The sequence below is a fragment of the Halichoerus grypus genome, chromosome 2 (assembly GCF_964656455.1).
Source record: "Halichoerus grypus chromosome 2, mHalGry1.hap1.1, whole genome shotgun sequence".
NCBI lineage: Eukaryota > Metazoa > Chordata > Mammalia > Carnivora > Phocidae > Halichoerus > Halichoerus grypus.
The window spans coordinates 153735523-153756342 of NC_135713.1; the positions used below are offsets into that span (position 1 = coordinate 153735523).

At 49.3% G+C, this 20820-nt stretch overlaps 1 protein-coding gene across 3 annotated transcripts in view; it reads left to right on the forward strand.

Moving 5' to 3' along the window:
- USP43 (ubiquitin specific peptidase 43) overlaps positions 1-20820 on the forward strand; it is an 89581-nt gene that overhangs the window by 4667 nt on the left and 64094 nt on the right. For all 3 annotated transcript variants that reach the window (XM_078067919.1, XM_078067920.1, XM_078067921.1), the window contains exons 2-6: positions 3367-3498; positions 11381-11484; positions 16851-16943; positions 18441-18576; positions 20570-20705. In XM_078067919.1, the coding sequence (XP_077924045.1) occupies positions 3367-3498; positions 11381-11484; positions 16851-16943; positions 18441-18576; positions 20570-20705 (601 nt within the window). The remainder of the gene's footprint in view (positions 1-3366; positions 3499-11380; positions 11485-16850; positions 16944-18440; positions 18577-20569; positions 20706-20820) is intronic.

Here is a 20820-nt window from a genome sequence, read left to right on the forward strand (position 1 = left end):
CTCTATCCTGGGTCACACGGTGATCATTTTTTCCAGTGTTGGGAACAGTTAGAGGCTGATCTTTAGCAAGTGTAATGTTTCAACTCACTGAACACAAAGAAATAGCATCTCACTTTTATTTTTATTTCTTTGATTAAGAGTGAGGTACAGGTTTTTTATGCTTCTTTGCTGGTGAGACTGCGCCTGGATTTTCCTGTCCATGTCGACTGTCCATTCTGCCTGCTCTCAACGCTCTTTTTACTTGTTTCTGTGAGTTCCTCAACCCTCATCCTTGCCACAGATATTTTCCGCAAACTCTCTCCTTCCTATCCCCAATCCTGGAAGTTGTAGATTTATTTACATCATACCTTTTGATAAAGGTTCTGTGTTATGTATTTCTAGTTTTCCCATGGCTATATTAAGGATTTCAGCCATCTGGAGTTTATCTTAGCTTATGTACTTAAGCATCACTTTTAGACGTACAATTTTAGACATACAGTATGCTTCACGTGATACACTAGAAGCATTGCCTTTTACAAGCAAGGATGATCGCTCTTATATTTTGGAAGTTCTGGATGAAACAGTAAGACACGAAATGGAAATGGGATAAAAGAGATTGAACCGAAAGGAAATTGCTAGATGGGTCTAGAAATCCCTATTGTAGCATTATGGCGGTCACTAACCAGGTCAGAGTCAAGATAGAAAATCAAAAGCAATCACCATTTAGAATGTATGAAAATTAGATTTCATTCACGAAAACCCCCGGAAATAGGAAATAATTAGGAATAATTTTGTAAGAGATGTGTTAAAAATTGAGTGTTGAGAGAAACGCATGTGCACACGCAGATAGAGCTGTGTCAGGTTGCAGGGTAGAAGGACTAGATATTTCCATCCATCTCTCCCAAGGGAGGATTTCGCTTTAATACAGCTCCGGTCACATTTTCATGGACTTTCTATGTGAGTGTCTTCTGTTAGGAATGAATAGGTCAGGTTATTTTGAAAAAGCCCAAACTCTGTACAGATACCTGCCAGAGACCATTCTAATCAGAAAAAAACCAAAGAATAAAATTCACTGTAAAAAAATTTTGCAGGGTACAAATAAAAAAAAAACAACAGTCATCACTTACGGTCCCATCCTTCAATGATAACCATTTGTTAATATTTTGCCATGTATTTCTGGGCTTTTCTAGCTATGGATATATATAAGTTTTCCCCAGGAGACTTCAGTACTTAGCAGTTATCTTTGCTCATAGCTCTCATTTCCTTATGCCAAATCCCCCAAAGCAGAATTAACTCTCTTTCTATAGAAGGACATTTCCAAGGCCCTATCCTGTCTGTCTGTCTGTCTTGGAATTCTCACATTCTTTCTGGAAGGGTTGTATGGCTTCCCAGCCAGGCTAAGATGAAGACCGTCCGTCTCAAGGGATTAACATGATTCGCCGGAGGGGAATGGGGTTCACACGGAAGGAAGAAAACATCAAGGTGTAGACTGTAGAATTGGAAAAATAAGGTCTGGGGCATCTGAGAGGCTGGATTAGCTGGAGCTCTCAAACAACGTGGGAAGGTGGTGAAAGATGGGGACGGGGCCAGACGGGAGGAGGGTGGATTGTTAGGTGGTGAGTCAGGGGAGGTTTGAGTCGAGGCATGAAGTTACCCAGCTGGGCTGTGCCCCGGTGTGGGCTGAGGGCTGGCAGGGGGGAGAGTCCCGGGGCCGGGCTCCTGTGCGGGGAAGGTACTATCATGTGGATCAGCCGCAATTAGGACTCTGGTGGGAATGTGTTTCTACTGAGGGGCCACAGAGACAGATTGGAAACCAGATTCCAGAATGCTTGGCACTCACCGACGTGGGTTCAAGAGAGAATCTGAAAGAAGGACACTGATGTTAAGAGGAAGAGCAGGTTTTGGAGATTTTGAGTTGGAGGCGGCTGCTGCCCCCAGGGAGAGAATGCTGGTACTAAGGATAGATAGAGTGGGATGTTGAGGGTGGCTAGGCGTTGGGTAAAATACACAACGCCCAGTTAAATTTGAATTTCAAATAAACAACGAATAACTTTTTAGTGTAAATATATCCCAAATACTGCATGGGACATACTTATACTAAATGCAGTCATTGCTTATCTGAAATTCAAATTTAACTGAGCCCCTTGTATTTTTATTTGCGAGATCTGGCAGCCCTACTTGGAGGTCAAAGGACAAAGAAGCCTGGAGGAAGAATCCAAACTAGATCCTCCAGTGAACCCCGAACTGGAGTGACAGGGATAAAGACTCCGAGCCAGTATTTCAGCTAATTCAGTCTTGAATTGTGCTTTGTCATATCCTAAAGTTTCCTTTAAATCTCAGTGGAAGGATTAAAGAAGGAAAAAGGAAAAAGCCCAGGCTGTTTTGATTCGGTTGGCAGTAGTGGTGAGGATCATGTGAGTCCACGGCTCCGACGGCTCCCAGGACGGGGTGGGGCTTGACGCCTGGCTGCATCTAAGGGGGTGGGGCTGGGGGTGGGGTCAAACAACCACAGTATACTGTGTGCACGTGCATGTGTGCAAACACGCAGACAAGGGGATTTGCTTCCTCTCAGATGCTCATGCTTGCACATGCATTTAAAAAAAAAAAAAAAAGTTCCCTGGAAAGATGCTTGAGAAAATGCTGGGTGCCGGGGGGCTGGGTGAGGGGAAGACTTTTCATGATCATCTTTTTTTATGTCTTGAATTCTTTAAGTATGTCCATATGTTACCCTTTAAAATAAACCTTTAAAAAGAAACAAAACCTGGAATATGCCTTCCCGTAGAAAATGACAACGTTGCCGCACAGAGGGAACGTAAGCGCCGAGCCTGTTGTTTGCCTTGTTTTCCCTGTTGTAACCCCAGTCCCTACAATAGTATCTGGCACTGATGGACAGAAGGGGTAGAGGACTGGCTCAGCCATCGTGTGATTTGACCACAGAAGTGTGATTTCACACCCACTAGAAGGAGGCATGGGGGGGGGTGCATGCGTGTTTAGGGCAGCCGAGTTCACCGTGCCGCCGCCCTGCATTCTTTCCCAAACAGAGCGCCAAAGCCATGGGAGTGAATGAGTCACCGACGGAGAGAGTAGGACAAGATGCTTCCACCGGTGGTGGGAGCTGAGTGCCAGGGATAGAGATAGACTGATGGCGGCGGCCAGGGAAGCAAGCGCCCTCGCCATCAAGGGACAAGAGCGTCCAGATATTCACCCGAGACAGCCCTGTGGGTTTCCAAAGGACAGGACATAGATCAGCAGGTGCAGGCCGGAACGTTCTCAGCCCACGCTGTTTCCATGTTGTCAGCCCCGCTCAGGGCTGAGTGGTGCTTACAGGTCCCAACTTGGTTGTTCGCGGGGCCAAACTGACCCTCTGGTTTTCTACTTTCCTCCCAGAACGCTGTTTCCAAGTATGGCTCTCAGTTCCAAGGCAATGCCCAGCACGACGCCCTGGAGTTCCTGCTCTGGTTGCTGGATCGGGTGCACGAGGACTTGGAGGGCTCGTCCCGAGGACCGGGGTCCGAGAAGGTGGGTCACTCATGAAACACCACGTCGTATCTGGTTTTCTTTTTTTCCCTTGAATATGTCCTCGATCTTGAAATTCAGTTTCTTGGGCTCCTGTGTATTTTGGCTCCTGCATTCACAGAGCTGTTCCATGCTCCTTTCTCTTAGCTCTGTTGGCTGTAGGCGTGACATTTCCTCCCATGGCAGGATTTCTCGTCCTCTGTCATCCCAGGAATCTAGTGAATAGGGTTTTCCTTTCATTTTAAAGTTTGACAGTCTCCTTTTTGTCTATATTCTGTGCATTAGTATGGTGCCATAGGAGGCCGTGAGTATTTCAGGTTTTTTTAATAATTATTTTCTTTTCTTTCCACTCGTTTTAAGATTTATTTATTTTTAGGGCGCCTGGGTGGCTCAGTCGTTAAGCGTCTGCTTTCGGCTCAGGTCATGATCCCGAGGTCCCGGGATCGAGTCCCACATCGGGCTCCCTGCTCGGCGGGAAGCCTGCTTCTCCCTCTCCCACTCCCCCTGCTTGTGTTCCTGCTCTCGCTATCTCTCTCTCTGTCAAATAAATAAAATCTTTAAAAAAAAAAAAAGTATTTATTTTTAGAGAGAGAGAGAGCACGAGTGTGAGGGGCAGAGGGAGAGGGGGAAAGAGAATCTCAAGCAGACTCCATGCTCAGCATGGAGCCCGACATGGGGCTCGATCTCATGACGACCCCAAGATCACGACCTGAGCCGAAACCAAGAGTCAGACGCTTGACCAGCTGCACCACCCAGGTGCCCCAGCCGTGAATATTTCAGGTGGTACCATTTTACCTCTTCCAATCCTTTTTCTCCAAACACAGGATGGATGATTACATGTGTGCACTCAGCATTCCTAGATTTTGATGAAGCCCCAAATCTCTGGGAGTAAGAAAGCACTAAATCATCTGTAAGAGCCACAGTTAATATCAGTTATGTTCTCTGCGGGCTTCGCTAAATAAAGATCAATGAGGGTTCTCCTCTCACGCTGTCCTTTTATCTCTCACTTAAGAAAGTCAAAGCGAGGGGCACCTGGGTGGCTCAGTCGGTTAAGCGTCTGCCTTTGGCTCAGGTCATGATCTCAGGGTCCTGGGATCAAGTCCTGCATCGGGCTCCCTGCTTGGCGGGGAGCCTGCTTCTCCCTCTCCCCCTGCTTGTGCGCTCTCTGTGTCTCTCTCTCTCTGTCAAATAAATAAATAAAATCTTAAAAAAAAAAAAAAAAGTCAAAGCGAGTGAAGTCATTATCCCCTTGAGTGAGCAAAGTTACTCTAACAGCATCCATGAATAATTGGCTGTAATTTAAAGAGGTGTCACAAGCTTTGGTAATTAATCAGACACCTTGGTTTTGATGTGTCTCAAAACTGATCCAGATGCAGCTGCAAGAACCGCTTTACTGGTTTTCTTTGTTTTAAATCTGGACACCTTATTCCTGTGCTTCTCAATTTAAAAAAAAACCCTCTGGAAGCATGTCTTTCAGGGGTCACTTGCCGATCCCTGCATTATTTGCTTGGAGCCCCATCATGCTAGAGTAATAGAGAAGGAATGGTGGTCATAGTGACGTAGGATGAGCAAGGCTAGAGATCTAACGTGCACCTGATGGCTATCATTAATAATTCTTTCTCGAATACCAGAAATTTGCTAAGAGACCAGATTTCAGGGGCACTCACCACACACAGAAAGGTAGCCAAGAAGATGCAAATGTTAACTACTTTGACTGTAGGCTTCATTTTGCTATGTATATGCGTATCAAATTGTCACGTTATACACCTTAACTCTACCATATTTATTTAAAAAAAAAAAAATGAATGGTTCAGGAAGCTGAGTAATTTTTTTTTTTAACGTGTCCACAAAGCCGGCTGTAACTTTGTTACTTTCTCTTATAAAACAACCAGTTGCAAGTTTAAGAAAAGAAGGGCAGAAGCTTAGATGTCTCAAATAAGAATAGACCTCTTTTAAACAGTATAATGTAATTAAAAGCTCAGAGTTGGACAGAGCTGCAAGAACAGCCCTTATGCTCAGGAAGGCAGTTGCAGAATGCATCGAACAAGGAAAGTAGTGATTGTATGCTCCTCAGATCATGTCTTGGGAGCATTATATAAAGTCTGAGTAACTTTTTTTTTTTAAGATTTTATTTATTTGACAGAGAGAACACTGGCAGAGGGAGAAACAGGTAGAGGGAGAAGCAGACTCCCTGCTGAGCAGGGAGCCTGATGCGGGGCTCAATCCCAGGACCCTGGAATCATGACCTGAGCTGAAGGCAGACGCTTAACCGACTGAGCCACTCAGGCATCTCCTATAGTCTGAGTAGCTCTTGTCATCTATGGAGTGCTGCTAGGATTATTACCTCCATTGTATATGTGGGTAAACCAAGAATCAGAGAGGCTGAGTAACCCTCCCAAAGCAACACAGCTCAAGAAGGAACAGAGCTAGGGCTCATGTACAAGGGGGTCTGGTTTGAAAGCCTGTTTTCTTATTTTAACAAGAGCCACCCCAGCCACCCCTAAAACACATAAATGAAACAAAGCAAAAACATCACCACAACTCAAAAGTTAACAATGTTTTATGGGATTGTGTGTCTGGGCTGTGGGCTTATGGGGGATTCTTCTTTGAAATGCAGTGATTTTCTGTTGATCCTACTCTGATCCTTTTCATTGCAAGCGACAGAAATTTACCTTGATCCAACTTAAGGGAAGGACATTTATTGGCTTTTATACTGTGTAATCCAAGGCTTGCACCAGCTTCAGGTAAGGCTGGATCCAGGGACTCAGATGATGCCCCCAGGTCTTTGGCTCTTTGTTTCTTGTTGGCTTCATTCTCAGACTGGCTCTGCACACATGGTGGCAAGAGGAGCCTCTACAGTGCTCACTTAGCCTTTTTTTTTTTTTTTAAATATCTTTTTTTTTTTAAGATTTTATTTATTTATTTGACAGAGACAGAGATAGCAAGAGCAGGAACACAAGCAGGGGCAGTGGGAGAGGGAGAAGCAGGCTTCCCGCCGAGCAGGGAGCCGGATGTGGGACTCGATCCCAGGACCCTGGGATCATGACCTGAGCCGAAGGCAGACGCTTAATGACTGAGCCACCCAGGCACCCTAGCCTTTTTTTTTTAGAGAGAGAGAGAGCGAGAGAGAAGAGCGTGCTTGCATGCACAAGTGGGGGTTGGGGGGAGGGGCAGAGGGAGAGGGAGAATCTTAAGCAGGCTCCACGCCCAGTGTGGAGCCCATTGTGGGGCTTGATCTCATGACCCCAAGATCATGACCGGAGCCAAAAATCAAGAGTCGGTTGCTTAACTGACTGCGCCACCCAGACGCCCAGTACTCAACATCTTCTTTAGAGTATTTGGGCTGGGTCGCTTCTCCAAAGAGAAGAATGCTAAGCAGAAAACTATGCCCACCAAAACTATGTCCACACTGTATTTTCATAATCTTACAGTGAACACATTTTGAAATCAGAATGATGTATTTTTAAAAAAGATACTGTGTACTGAATATTCGTTTTGTGCCACACATCCTGCTTGATGCTTTTTGTGACTTATTTCACTCCTGACACATAAGAGACATCCAGTAAGCTCTTGAATGGTTGAATATGTTTTGTAGCTACCCTGCTGTAATGTTTGTGAGGCTGGCTCATGTTGCACAGCTCATGAAGAGTTAGGGAAGTTGCCCAAGGTCACCCAACTTCTATTTGGGGGAAATAGAATTGAACTTGAGTCCGTCTCATTGCTGGGCTGGATCCCTTTCCTTATCACCGTGCTGGGGTGAGAGGAGACTACCAGACCGGTGGCGCCCCTTTCTTCTGGCCAGGAAAAGCCTCTCGTTCTATGTTCCCTTCCTCCCCCTCCCTGGCTGTGCTAGGCAGCCAGCAATTCCTGCCTGCAAACCAGGGGGCTAGGCAGTTTTGCATATTGCCTTTCAGTCTTACTTTGGGGACAGAAGAGGTATTGGGCTTACGGGTGGGGAAGATCACAGAGAGGTTAAGTAACTTCCCCCAAGTCACGCAGCAAGTACGTGGGAGAGCCAGGATCCACGTCTAGGAAATGGGTTTCTAGAGCCGGGTTTCTCAAACTCTGCACAGTCCATATCTGGGGCCAGGTAATTCTTTGCTGGGGGGGGCCGTCCTGTGCAATGTGGCCTCTGCAGTATCCCTCTACCCACAGGATGCTGGTGACACCCCTCCCCTGGTTGTGATTGACAACCAGTGTCCCCTGGGGGGCAAAAGCGCCCACTGGTTGAGACCCTCTGCTCTGGAGCCCTTGCTCCCGAGCACAGTACGCTGCCCCCAGGCCTTTCTTTAACGTTGAGTTTCTTTAAGCCGAGAGGACCTGCTAGTAATGGTTTTCACCAGCTTGAGGACGGACCCCCATAAAAGCAGCCACAGTCGGCCTTCCAGTCTCCCAAGGCGTCCTTCTGCTAGATGTTCTCCATACTGAAGTCAGAGATGCCTTTTGAGAAAGGACAAAAAGATCATGTCACTCTCCTTCTTAAATTTCTCCGGTGGCTTCCTGTTGTACCTCGCACAAAATCCAGACTTCCGACCGGGCCTGCCAACCGCTCGGCCTGCCTTCAGGCCCCTCTGCCCCTTGCTCATTGATTGTTCTGGGCCATGCTGGCTGCTTTCAATTCCCTGCACAGGCCAAGCCTTGAGGACCCAGGCAAGAACGGGGGGTGGGGTGGCTATTGGCCACAGAGAGGAGCTTGCCCGGCTCTTCGCTTGACCTGATTGAGACCAGAAAAGATCTTTTTCTCCACCTGGGGTGGAAGCGTCTCCTGAAATTTGCTCTCAGAAAATTGGGCCACCTGCGGAGGCCTGGCTGGGGACGCTTGAAGGTAAAGCCAGACCCGGCACGAAACTTCATTTTCCCTTTCCAGGAGGAAAGGCACTGTCCTCTGTAACTGAGCGTTTTTGTTTTTTTTTTTTTCTTTTTGAGGTTATTTCTGTTTCAAAACATGTGAAGGCCATGCAGCTAGATGTATGTGAAACTGGAAGAGAAAACATAAGGATCACTTTCTTCTCTGTCATCCGGATGGGTTCTCAAATGATTTCATCTGGTGAAAAGGGCATATTTTTACCATCCTATAGACAGCCTCATGTAGGCAATCTTTTGGGCAGTTAATTTTCCAGAAATTGCCACTCTTGTAGAATCAAGAACGGGAGGGGGTGGGGGAGAGGACCAGGAAGCTACCATTTATAAAGCACCTAGTGTGGGCCTTGTAGGACACACACATAATTTTTTTTAATTTTAATGGTGCCTTCGTGAGATGGATGTGACATTCCTGTTCCTTTTATCTATTGTTTTTTTAAGGTTTTATTTATTTATTTAACCGAGCAAGAGAGGGAGAGAGCACAAGCAGGGGGAGCAGCAGAGGGGGAGGGAGAAGCAGACCTGACGCGGGGCTCGATCCCAGGACCCCGGGATCATGACCTGAGCCGAAGGCAGACGCTTAACTGACTGAGCCACCCAGGTGCCCCACTCCTGTCCCTTTTAGACGTGGAATGAGGCTCAGAGAGATGCCCAGGGTCGCTTGGCCAGCAGAGTGGAGCCAGCCTGGCCGGACCTCCTGGTCCACGTTTCTCGAATGACCCCGCTGCCTCTGGGGATTTCCTCCTTCCGCACCCGCTCCTGGGCGATCCTGCCCACTAACACGCCTGACCCCCCATGTTATCACCCGGATGCAGAAGCACCTGTATCATTGTGAGGTCTTTGGCTGCAAGTAACGGCAGCCAACTTCAGATGACTGGAGAGAGGATGGAGGTGTAGCAGGCAGGATCAGAGGGGAGACGAGAACCAGGCTTGGACCCGGCGAGAATCAGACAGCACTTGGAGGGGGGTGAGGGCTGGGGGGTGGTTCACAGTGGCAGAAACTGCTGGACTCTGGCCCAGACACCGCTGCTGGAATCCGTGTTTTCAGGCTTTCGGTCACTCTGCTCGTGATTCACGGGGCAGGACCACCCCATCAGTCTCACTTGGGTCATGTTCCTGTCCCTTGCGAAGGGATTAAAGAGCTTCCCCACCTCCCCATGGACTGGGCTCAGTATTCCAGAAGGGGCGCCGTGACCAAGGAAGGGGCCTCAGCCCTGTGCAGCCACAAATCCCAGCGTCTGCTCTGCATCCAGGGTCCACCCCTTCCAGCCCCCCATCACCTCAAACTCTGGCGTGCCCTTCCCGGACCCACTTCTGCCTTCGATTTCCCTTCCTACGCTAACGGAAGACATGCATTCTCCGGGCACCAGATGGGAGCTCGGAGCTGTTCCTGCTTGTCCCCTCCCCCTTCCTTTGCTGCCCCACTGAGTGTTCCGCTGTGTGCCGCGGACACAGGGCGTCTTGAGTCCATCCCCCCTTCCCGTGCTCATGGCTCATTCTCCAGCTCTTCCCATTGTGCCCCGGGCCCTCGAGCCTCCTGATCTGTGTCCTTCCCCCGGACTCGCCCTCCTGCATCCTGTGCACGGCGGTCAGTTAAAGCATCTCTCCACGCATGGCGCCACCACGTGGGTTCGAAACCCATCGGATACTCCCTGCCGTGTCTTGGCGACCACAGACCGTGCTCCCTGTTCTGAGTGTTACATGTATGTCAACTCTTTGAATCTCAGGACATCCCCCTGAGGTAGGCACTGTCATTCAGCATCCCTTTCTAGAAGCCGGGAAATCGGGGGGGCCAAGGGGTTAAGTAACATACTTGGCTGGCTCAGAGGTTGGGCAGCGCTCCCAGAGGAGTGCCATTTCGGAGGGATTGGGACCCTGGCCGCTGGAGTCCGGAGGCAGATTCTCAATCCTGCTTCTGTGCTGTTTACTGAACTGGGTAGTCATCTTTAGGACATGGAAGCCCCCCCCCCCCCGCCCCGCAGCGTGGCCCCGTTTTCCACCTCCCTTCACACATCTATGTGCTGGTCGACTTGAGCTTCACAAAACCACGGGGCCAATGAGAATGTTCCGTCCTGAGTATTTGCCCCAATCTTTTAATCCAGAAAATTCCATACAGATGGAAACGTTGAATGAATGATACAGTGAATACCTCCTGCCCACCGCCTGGACTCTATAGTTTACATTTTACTAAAATTGCATTATCCTGTATTTGTCCATCTATATACTCCTCAGTCTATGGTTTTCCTCCCCTTACTGCTTCGCGATGGGTTTTAAATCCACATTTCAGATGTTGGCATGCTTCACCCACACACTTCACGTGCGTTCCTTTCTCCTGGCTTTTCGAATATGCTGGCCGTAAAGCCCGGGGTGATGGGGCCACCAGCCTTGGGATTCCCACAGCCACCAGAGGCCGGGAGAGGCAAGGGGCGCATTCCCCAGAGCCCCCGCATCCCTGTTTGTGCCCTGGGGATGCTGATTTTGGATGTCTGGTCCCCAGAACTATAAGAGAATACATTTCTGCTTGTTTTAAGCCGCCAGGGTGTGCAAACTTGCTGTAGGAGCACCAGAAAGCGGGTACAGAGAGGATGCAAAGAGGGGCACAGTAGGACTGATGTGGGGCGAAGGAGCGAAGCCTCGTGTGCCTGGTGCTCGCGTGCAGAGGACTCCCGAGGAGATGCGGATGGGGCAGGGTGGTGGAAGCAGGGAGGTGTGGTGCGGAGGTGTTTAGAGCCTAGCAGCCTGCCCGGTGTCGACACGCAGGGCCCAGCAGGATGGAGATGCGAACAGGACAGTCGAGACAGAGGTCACAGCGGAGGTGGCCGAGGATGTGGGAGCGTTCCCAGGCTTCCCGCTTCAGCTCTGCTCCCTCAGCACCTTCTCTGTCGGGGGGAGTTTGGGAGGTCTGGAGGCCGAAGGAGCTGTGAATTGTGGAAAGTCAACAGAAGGGCCAGGGCTCAGTGGTCCCGAGGTGCCGGAGCCCTGGGAGCCGGGCCTGACCTTGCTTCCTTCCCTCATTTCTTTGCAGCCTCAGCCTGAAGCCAGCAGAACCCCCGAGAACCTCCCGTCACCATCGGCTCAGCTTTCTCTAGGCCCAAGCTTTGTGCAGAGCCACTTTCAAGCTCAGTATAGGTAAGAATCTGGGTAAGAGTGGGATGGATGGGCTTGGAATGGGTCGCCCAAACTCGTATGCCGATAACTGGTCTCCTATTGATGGCAAGACAACAGAAACACCAGTGCCCTCCTCTCTCCCATTATAGATCGCAGTTAACCACTCACTCCTGTCGGCTCTGGCGCTGGCGATTAGTGTTTCTTCTTTCCCTTCTTGCTGGCTCCTGGGCCTCCCATCCCAACCCCAGGGGGTTCTAGAGCGTGACTGTGGAGGTCAGGGCTTCCCCAGCAGGCAAGGCAATCATTCTGGTTCGTTCCTGCAGCCAGAGAGCCCAGATTACCAAGTTCTTTCAAGTTCAAGATTTCCCAGCAGCATGGACGACGTAGAAAATAATTACACTGCCTTTGACTTCAGAAACGTTCTCTTTGGGCTTTTTATATATATGACAGTTCAGAGATTCGGATAAGGCAGCATATTTCCCAGTACTATGATGATTTAGTGAAGGTAGTGATTGCAGTGAGAGGGCAACGCGGGGAGAAACCCCCCTGGGCTTCTCGGAGGAGGCGTGCCTTTTGATGGGCTCTGAAGGATGACTAGGGTTGAACGGGTGGGAGCGTCTTCAGCCAGCACGGAACCTGCTCACACGTGGGAATGAGCATGATAGAATTTCGGGGAAGCCATCGGTTACAGAGAACCTCCTCTTGGTGACACGCTACGCTCGTAGCTCAGCATACTGGGGAATTAAAAACTCTTCGAAACGAGCGTAAGTGTTACTGTTGTATGCGAAGTAAGGCCCATTTCTTCCCTGCGGTGGCATGCACAGGGCGAACCTCAGTTTCACGGCTGCCGACCTTTTCTAGCCATGGGAGCTACGCCCAGGGCATCGGCCTTACTTACCTGCCCGGAGCGGAGGCTGCTTGAAACGAAAATGAGACAGGAGACGAAGAGAGGAGGAGAAAGAACATACGGGGAGTTTAAGGTCAGGGTAGGTTAGACTGGGGGGCAGGGACACCGAGAATTGCCACCGGGTACCGCTCTTGGTGTCTGTACAATCAGTTTGCTTATTTCTCGGCTCATTCCCTTCTCTCTGCCCACTCCCCCTCCTGGGCACACATGCTCACTTTCTTCCCTTCTTCCCAACATTTGAGCGTCTGTGCTTGTGCTTGGTCCACCGGTTACAGCGAGGAGCATCACTCCCTGCCCATGAGCGAGAAATACCAACCAAATACCCCCGCGTGCCCTCTGGATATTTAATTCCAGATAGATATGCCCTCGATATTTACTATTTCACCTACTACGGGCCACTGCCCTTCTCGGCACCAGAAGGGAGCTGCGAACAAGGCCCGGCCCCCGTTCTCATGGAGCTCACATTCTGCTGGGGCGGGTGTTCGGTAACACGCCACACACGTCACGGCGGCTCGTGATGGTGATAAGACACAGCTCGGGGTGTGGGGGAGGCAGCCAGCCTTAGATAAGGTGGTCCGGGAAGGCTTCTTTTTTTGGTGGGGGGGACATTTGAGCCGAGAACCGAGTGACAAGGAGTCAGCTATTCACGTATCTGGGGGACAGGGTCATCCAGGCAGAGAAAACGGCCGAGGCAAAGGGCCTGGGGTTGGAATGACGTTGGCACCGCAAGGGACAGAAAGGGCAAGGTAGCTGCCAGGGAGGGAGGGGCGGGAGGTACGGCTGGAGCGGTGGACGGGGCAGGTGTCCTGGCCAGGTGTGGGTTTTTGTCTGAAGGGCCCAGGAAGCTGCTGCAGAATTTGAAGCCGGGTGTGCTATCCTTTTCAATTTCAGAGATTACGCTGGTGGTTTTTTGGGGGCTGGAGGGAGGCTGGAGCCGCTGAGGAACCCTGGGAGAGGGAGGGCGCCTGGGATCCAGGGGTGGCCAGATGCGTTGCTCATGAATTTAAAGGTACAAGGGGGAGGCACTGAGGGAAAGGGGAGAAGCTAGGGTGACTCCTGGGTTTTTATAGCTGGCAGGTGCTTTCAGGTGCGTGTTACTGGTGGGAAGGGAAAAAAAACTGTTTTCTTTTACACTCTCTCCTCCTACCATGCTTACAAACCTGCCGGCACAGATGTGTGGGCGCAGGGTGCTTTCCCCACACCAGGCTGTTCTGCTCTGCGCACACAGGGACGGGGTGTCCTACAGTGTAACTCCCACCCGACACTGGTCACCTGTGCACACGGACCAGACAGTGGAACTCCGACCCGACACTGAAGCGCTCAGTCCCACAAGACTGCTCCCCCCCCACACCCCCGACCCCCAGGTCCCAGATTGTCACCCGTGCTTCTGACTGGCCGGCTACAGACCGGAGATTCCCCGACCCCCTCGCAGTTTCCGTAGTTTGCTAGGGCTGCTCACGGAACTTGGGAAAACCATTTACTCACTGGATTAGCAATTTGTTATAAAAGGATACGACTCAGGAACAGCGGGGATGGGCTGTGCTGGGCCAGGTGTGTGGGACGGGGTGCAGGGGTGCAGGGTTGCTGTGCCCTCTCGGGGGGCCCCGCCCTCCAGCCCCTCCAGGGGTTCAAAGCTCTCCAAACCCCTCCTGCTAGGGTTTTCGTGTAGGTCTCATTACCTACCTGTGATTGATTGAATCATTGACCCTTAGTGATGAACTCAACCTCTGCTGCCCCTTTCCTCGCCTGCAAGTGCCAACCCTCTAATCCCGGGTCGGTTCCCCTGGCAACCAGCCCCCATCCTCGGTGATCCAGGGGCCATCCCAGAACCACCTCATTAACAGAACTCCTGCATGTGGTTGTCTGGGGCTTGTTAGGACTGGCAAAAGATGGACCTTTTTGCCTCGGGGCTCATCCCTTAGGTAATTCCATGGGTTTTAGGAGCTCCGAGCCAGGAACTGGGACAAAGACCAAATATGTATTTCTCATTATAAGTCAAAATATCACACGGTCTCTGACTGGTGTGGGGTGAGTCAGAGGAGGATTCCTGAGGAAGGGACGTTTAAGCCGATCCGATACTAAGGATTACAAGTGCCCTTTGGGTAGGTTCCTGTAGGATGATGAGTAAGAAGCAAGGTGTTCAAGCTTCCAAAAAGGAACCAGTGACAGCTAAAAATAACCGCTTTGTGCCGGATCGTCTGGAGTAAAGAAAAAATTGAGTAAAAAAAAAAATGTCTGTCTAGGTGAGGGCTTCTGAGCTGTGGGAAGTGATTTTCTGGGGTGGCCGGTGGGCCCAGAGATGGAAAGTCGCTGTGATGTCAGCCCTTCTGTATGAAATTGGAAGCTGGGGGATTTATTGTGGGTTAATTCAGAGACCCCTGTTCACTGAGGTTCTCCCTCCCCTCCTTTTTAGGGTGTCGGGTTTTTGACTTTGGCCGGAGGAGAGGAGGAGGAATGGGGTCAGGGTGCTGGACTAGGTTATGGACTAGAGGAGAAATAATTGGTTGTTCCATATGGTTATCACCACAACCTAAAAACATCGGTGAGTTTAATAACCAAGGATTAGTGCTGCATTGCAGTTTGGGCTATGGGAGGGTGTATGTGTGCGCGTGCATGCGTGTTTTCATTTCTTTGTCACTCGTGGCTTTTATCCACAGAAAGTCTGGTCTGGTCCCCATGACAGGCGGCAATCCCTGTTAGGCTTTCTCAGGTACGCAATGGGTGAAGGTAGGAGAAGGATCAGGAGAAAGGGTGGCAGGGGGGACCCCACAACCATCGGGTCTCCCTACCACCTGGAGCTCGGTGTCTGATACACCATTTTACCAACACATTACCATCATTTTCCCAATGGGAAAATTACTAGAAGCAGCAAGTTACTGGACATTAAATACTCAGGTCTGTTACCTAAAGTCATGGATGGTGTGCTGTTAACTTGTCCCCCGGGGAGCTGACCTGCTCTGGCCAGCTCGCTTAGGGTCGCCTTGGCCAGCACCCTGAAAACCTCAGGGTTTCTTGCTTGTCCCTGGTTTTTCCCATTCTCTCTGCTCAGCGGGAAACCGCTGCAGCTGGACTCCCCGCAGAGACTCGAAACCTGGGTGTGATACCAGCCCCATTTTCCTTGCTGACTATCATATAGGAGCATGACTGTCGGCTGGGTGGTGGTCCATTTTCCCAAGGAAGAAGGCCGTGTAGATTTCAGGATGCACACATAGCATCCAGAAATCCCTTATGTCTTGGAAGAATATGGTCTGTCATATGGTTAAGGAAATTAAACTGGAGTCCCCATGTGGAATATAAAAATTGCATTTTACTTTCAGGGACAACATGCTCTTAAGTAAGGGAGTGTTGAGTTTGAAAGTTTAAAGAATGTAAGTCAACTGTGTGTATATCTACTCTTGACGATCAGTGCTTCATCGGCTTATACTAAAGACTCTGGAGGAATGGTGATGAGCGCAGACTCTGGAACCTGAGCCTAGCTTTGCCACTTAAGAGCTGTGTGGTCCTTGGGAAAGTTGCTTAACGTCTCTGTGCTTCAGTCTTCTTGTCTGCAAAACGGGGATGATCCTGGTGGTTATGGGTAGTAAGTGGGTTAATACAAGCCCAGTGGTCAGAATAATGCCCACTTCTTAGTAAACGCTGTTTCGATATTAGCTCTTTTACTATTAGCTGCTTTTCTCCGAGCTTTGTTGCTTCACTGGTACAATGAGGAGGGTGGACTCCTTTGGTGGTTCTGCATCCTGGCTGAACCTGGTGTCTGGGGAGCCACTGATACACCAATGCCTGAGCCTCTCCCGGCCCCCCCCCCACCCCCCCACAGACTCTATGGGAGGAGGGCTGAGACATTTGCGTTTTTAGAAAAGCTTCCTTTGTCATTCTAGGGCACAGTGAAGCTAAGAACTAGGGGAAGGCATGGTCCTAAGATTCCTTCCAGCTTGCAAGTCGGCCTGCTGTTTCTGTCTCGCGGGGTTTTTGCTTCCCTTCCCAAACTCAGCGCACTGCCACGTGTGACTAAACCTTTTTTTAAAAATTGAGGTAAAATCATGTAACGTAAAGTTAACCATTTTAAAGCGTAGAGTTCCGTGGCACGTACGTTAGTGTTGGGCATCTTGCACCTCTGTCTAGTTCCTAACCATTTTGATCACCCCAAGAGAAAACCCGATACCTGTTAAGCCCTCCCCACCCCTCCCCTGCACCTGGCGGCCACCAATCCGCCTTCCATCTTTGTGGCTTTACCTCTTGTGGATTTATCCAGTTATCCACTGATGGACGTTCGGGTTGTGTCTGCCCTTTGACTCTTGTGAATAGCGCTCCTACGAACACTTGAGGACAAGTACTTGTAGGAATCCCTGTTTTCAACTCCTTTTGGGTACGTATCTGGGAGGGGAATGGCTGGATCACATGGCAATTTTATATTTAACTTTTTGAGGATCTGCCAAACTGAGTGCGATTCAGCTTGAAACTTTATTTTTTTCCCTCACAGATCTTCCTTGACCTGTCCCCACTGCCTGAAACAGAGCAATACCTTCGACCCCTTCCTGTGTGTGTCACTCCCCATCCCCCTGCGCCAGACGAGGTACGTGAGCGTGAACTTGACTCCCTCAGTCCTTAGTCCTCCCTGGGTACCTTACGGCCTCGCACCTGCGGCTCGGTCTCTTGCGAGTCTCAACCAGCATTTCTGTAGAAACCAGCCTTAGAAGGCTGGTGATGTTTGGCGACCGAATGTGACAAAGTAAAAGGCTGCCGCGTCCCTTCTCTAGCTGACGAGGGAATTATCCGCAGTGCCTCGGTCTGTCACGCCGTAGCGGGGCTTCCGAAGTCTTGGGCCTGCTCAGAAGCGGGCATGGGCCGGTGGCCGGTCTGGACCTCTCAGCAGAACCAGGGGCAAATCTGGGGGGGGGTACCTGTCGCCACCTGCTTTTCCCGGCTTTGTTTCCACGTCCTTTTGGCTCACTGTGAAGGTGCAGGGAAACAGTGTCTCTAAGGAGCAAAGGAAAAAGGGGAGGGGGTGTTGAAGGAGAGGAGAAAAACAGAAAAGAGGAGAGTAGTAGGGTCGGGTAAGAGGTGTGGTGGGCTCGGCTTTTTAAGCGTAAGAGGCACACAGGGCAGGCATTCCAGAAGCCTAGGTCTTAAAGCCATTAAGGCATCTGGCCAACGTCAGTGTCATGGAAGTTTGGTGAGTCCTACACTGGTCTTGAGACGGTGGCATTTCTTCCTTGTGTTCTCCATCTCCGAAAATACCATCTGTCTTGCCCTCCGCCTGCTGACAGTCCCCCATCTTTAGGATGCAGATGAAGAGCCAAAGCTTCATAAAGCCTTTCCTGGCAACGTAATCCCCATTTCTGCTCCAAGTTCCTGTGCTGCTCATCATCCGTGCTATCCCTGTAACACTGGCTTGTCCTTTCTTGGGTGACCCGACCAGGGGATGCCTACTGATGGATGTGAGCTAAGATTCTTGGCCTCATGTGCCAGAGGACAGGGGTTGGGACCACTGACTCTGGGGCTGGACTGCCCGGGGTTCCAGTCCCAGCTGTGGCAGTGAGCTGCGTGAATCCAACAGGTGTTGCAGGAAGGGGCAGGAGAAGCAGAAGCTGGAGGAGGGAGCCCCAGTGTGCTGGTGGGGACAATAGGAAGTAGAAGGAGAGATTCCAGAGAGTGTGGGGGCGGGGAGGGGGAGAAGGGAAAGTGTCCTATTACTAAGGGCAGTTTCAGTAAGGAGGGTATCATCAATAGTGTTGAACCCTGATAGAAGAAGCTTGACCCTTTCCCATCTCAGATTTCCAAGTTTGTTTTGGCTTACCGTGATCTATTGGACAAACAGAACCTTGAGATCACAGGTCTGTACTGTGATTCTTAATCAAGTACCTTTAATTTTTCACTATGGAAAACTATACTTGAACTGAGACCCTTTGGAGATTTGGCTCTCTGCTGCCACCTGGTGACAGCATACCTAAAGTACAGTGACCCAACCAGGAAGCAGAGATGAGCCCAAGTGTTGGACTTGACCCAATGTCAATGGTGTTGACAGTTCATGTCCGTCCTTTAAGGATGTGGACGCCTTCCTATTTTCCAGATTCTTGAGCGTCACCTTGGTCTTCCCCTCTAAGAGCCAGCGGTTCCTGCGGGTGGGCCTGGCCGTGCCGATCCTCAGCACAGTGGCAGCCCTGAGGAAGATGGTTGCAGAGGAAGGCGGCGTCCCTGCAGATGAGGTGTGATGGAATGGCACGGGGGCCTGGTCACTGAATGTCGGAACGCTAACTGGGCCAGCTGTGTAGGGCTGTGTAGACTAATTTCTGGTTCCCAGGTGACTCCCTCGTGACTCATGAGTTTCTGTTTGATTGGTGTCTTGATGACTGAGCCTTGACCTCTCCCTGCATTTACACAGAATTACCAGAAAAGGATGAAGACTGTGATGACGATCACGATCCTAATAATTCCAATGACCGCGAACGCTCAGTAGTGCTTCCCAAGTGCTGGGTGCCATTTTGTGACCTTGGTATTCATAGCCAGTTCAATCCTCACAACCACCTTGTACAGTCGATACCAATTATCTTCATTTTTATCAGTGAGGAAAGAGGAGGCACTGAGAGGTTAAGTGACCTGCCCAGGGTCACACAGCTAAAAAATGTGTTTTAGCCTTCCTGTTGAGGACTAACACACATAGAATAAAGGGCACACACCTTGAGGTTATAGTTTGTTGAATTTTTACATGTAGCCACCATGATTACTCACTGTGTGGGCTCCTTCCTGCCCCCACCCAGTCAGTGTCCCTAATCGTATCACCGTGTTTATGAGGATTCATAAAAAATGAATATGAGGAAAAAGGTGTGTATCTTGCTCAGTGAACTTAAAGCTCTCTTCAGGGGTATATTGAGAGAGCAAGAGAGAGAATAGGACAGTGGGTGAGTCTTGGGGAAGAAATGGCCATTAAAAAAAAATGCCAAAAGGGGGATGCGACATAGAGTTTGAATAATTACAAGAATCAAAGAATTGTCAGGAATTTGCAGAGTGTGATGTGTTTGTTCAGGGAGATAGGAGTCACTTAGGGATTCCTAAGTGCATGTGTAGGCATTTTGATTGGAACTTAAAATCTGTTTTGATATTTTAACCAGCAGGGTTATTCCTTTTACATTATCTGCGACCATGAATATATTTGGATTTATTTATATTCTCTTATTTTATGCTTTCCATTTACCCTGCTTTTTCTTTGTTTCCTTTCCCTCTCCTTTACTGCTTCTTTTCTCTTGAGCAATTTTTATTCCATTTCTTCTGGTTTGGGACCTATATATTCTATTTCTATGCTTATTTAGTGGTTATCCTTAACATGCCGACATGCAGAATTATTAGCAAAGTCCTATGTTAATTTTCCCAAACAACACAAGGATCTTGGTGTGCTTTAATCTCCCTTCCACCTTTTTGATTATTATTGTGGATGGATATTATTGTCCAGTATTTTAATCCCTCCTGCCCTTTCCTCCTGGTTGTAGTACTACTATGAGTTATTATTATGGATTTATATAGTCAGTGTGTGTTTACATTTGCCAATGTTTACCATTTTCTTTGGCTCATCATTTCTTCTTACAACGCAAGTTTTTTTCCTGGAGTCAGTTTATTTGTTTTAACCCTGAAATGTATCTCTTACAAGAGAATTTCCCAGCCAGTGTGCCTTGAATGGCTTAGGTGTGTTGAGATGTCAATTCCTTCGGTGCCCAAGGTAACAGGACCCTTAAGGTGGTCACCCCTCTTCTCTGCTATGAGGGCAAGTTCTTCTGCTTACCTCAGTGTTCCATAAAAATATGTACCTCATATGCCAGGATGTGAAAAAAGTTGGCAAAACGATTTAGAAGTTCTTTCAGTAGAGATCGTAAATGGTAGACACTCTTAACTTTTAGTCTGAAGAGAGCTTTATTTTATTCTTAGTGCTTGCATGATAGTTTAGCTGGGTATAAACTTGAGATTTTTTTTTCCCCCCCTCAATTGTCTTCCACCATCTCTTCCTTCAGCAGTTTGAGATTCTGTTGTTGCCATTGAGATAGTCTATGGTCAATCTAATTGTTATACCTCCTCTGTTTTATTACTACTAATAAGTAGTGTTTCTTGCTTAGAAGGGAGGAAAGGGTAAGAGACTATCAGTCACTTTTAGATTTCTTGCTCAAGTTCCCTTTGAGGAATCAAGAGGAAAAATGATCCTCCTCGTTCCAGGTGATCTTGGTTGAACTGTGTCCCAGTGGATTCCAGCGGTCTTTCTTTGATGAAGAGGACCTGAATACCATTTCAGAGGGAGATAACGTGTATGCCTTCCACGCGCCCCCACCAACTGGCCAGGAGATGCTCTCAGGTACAGTAGTGCCTCGCATAATTTTATTGGGATAGTATGAGTTACACGTTTGAGAGGGTACTCCTTGTGTGCTAAGGCATAAGACGTTTTGTTTTGGTACTCGGACCTGTCAGGC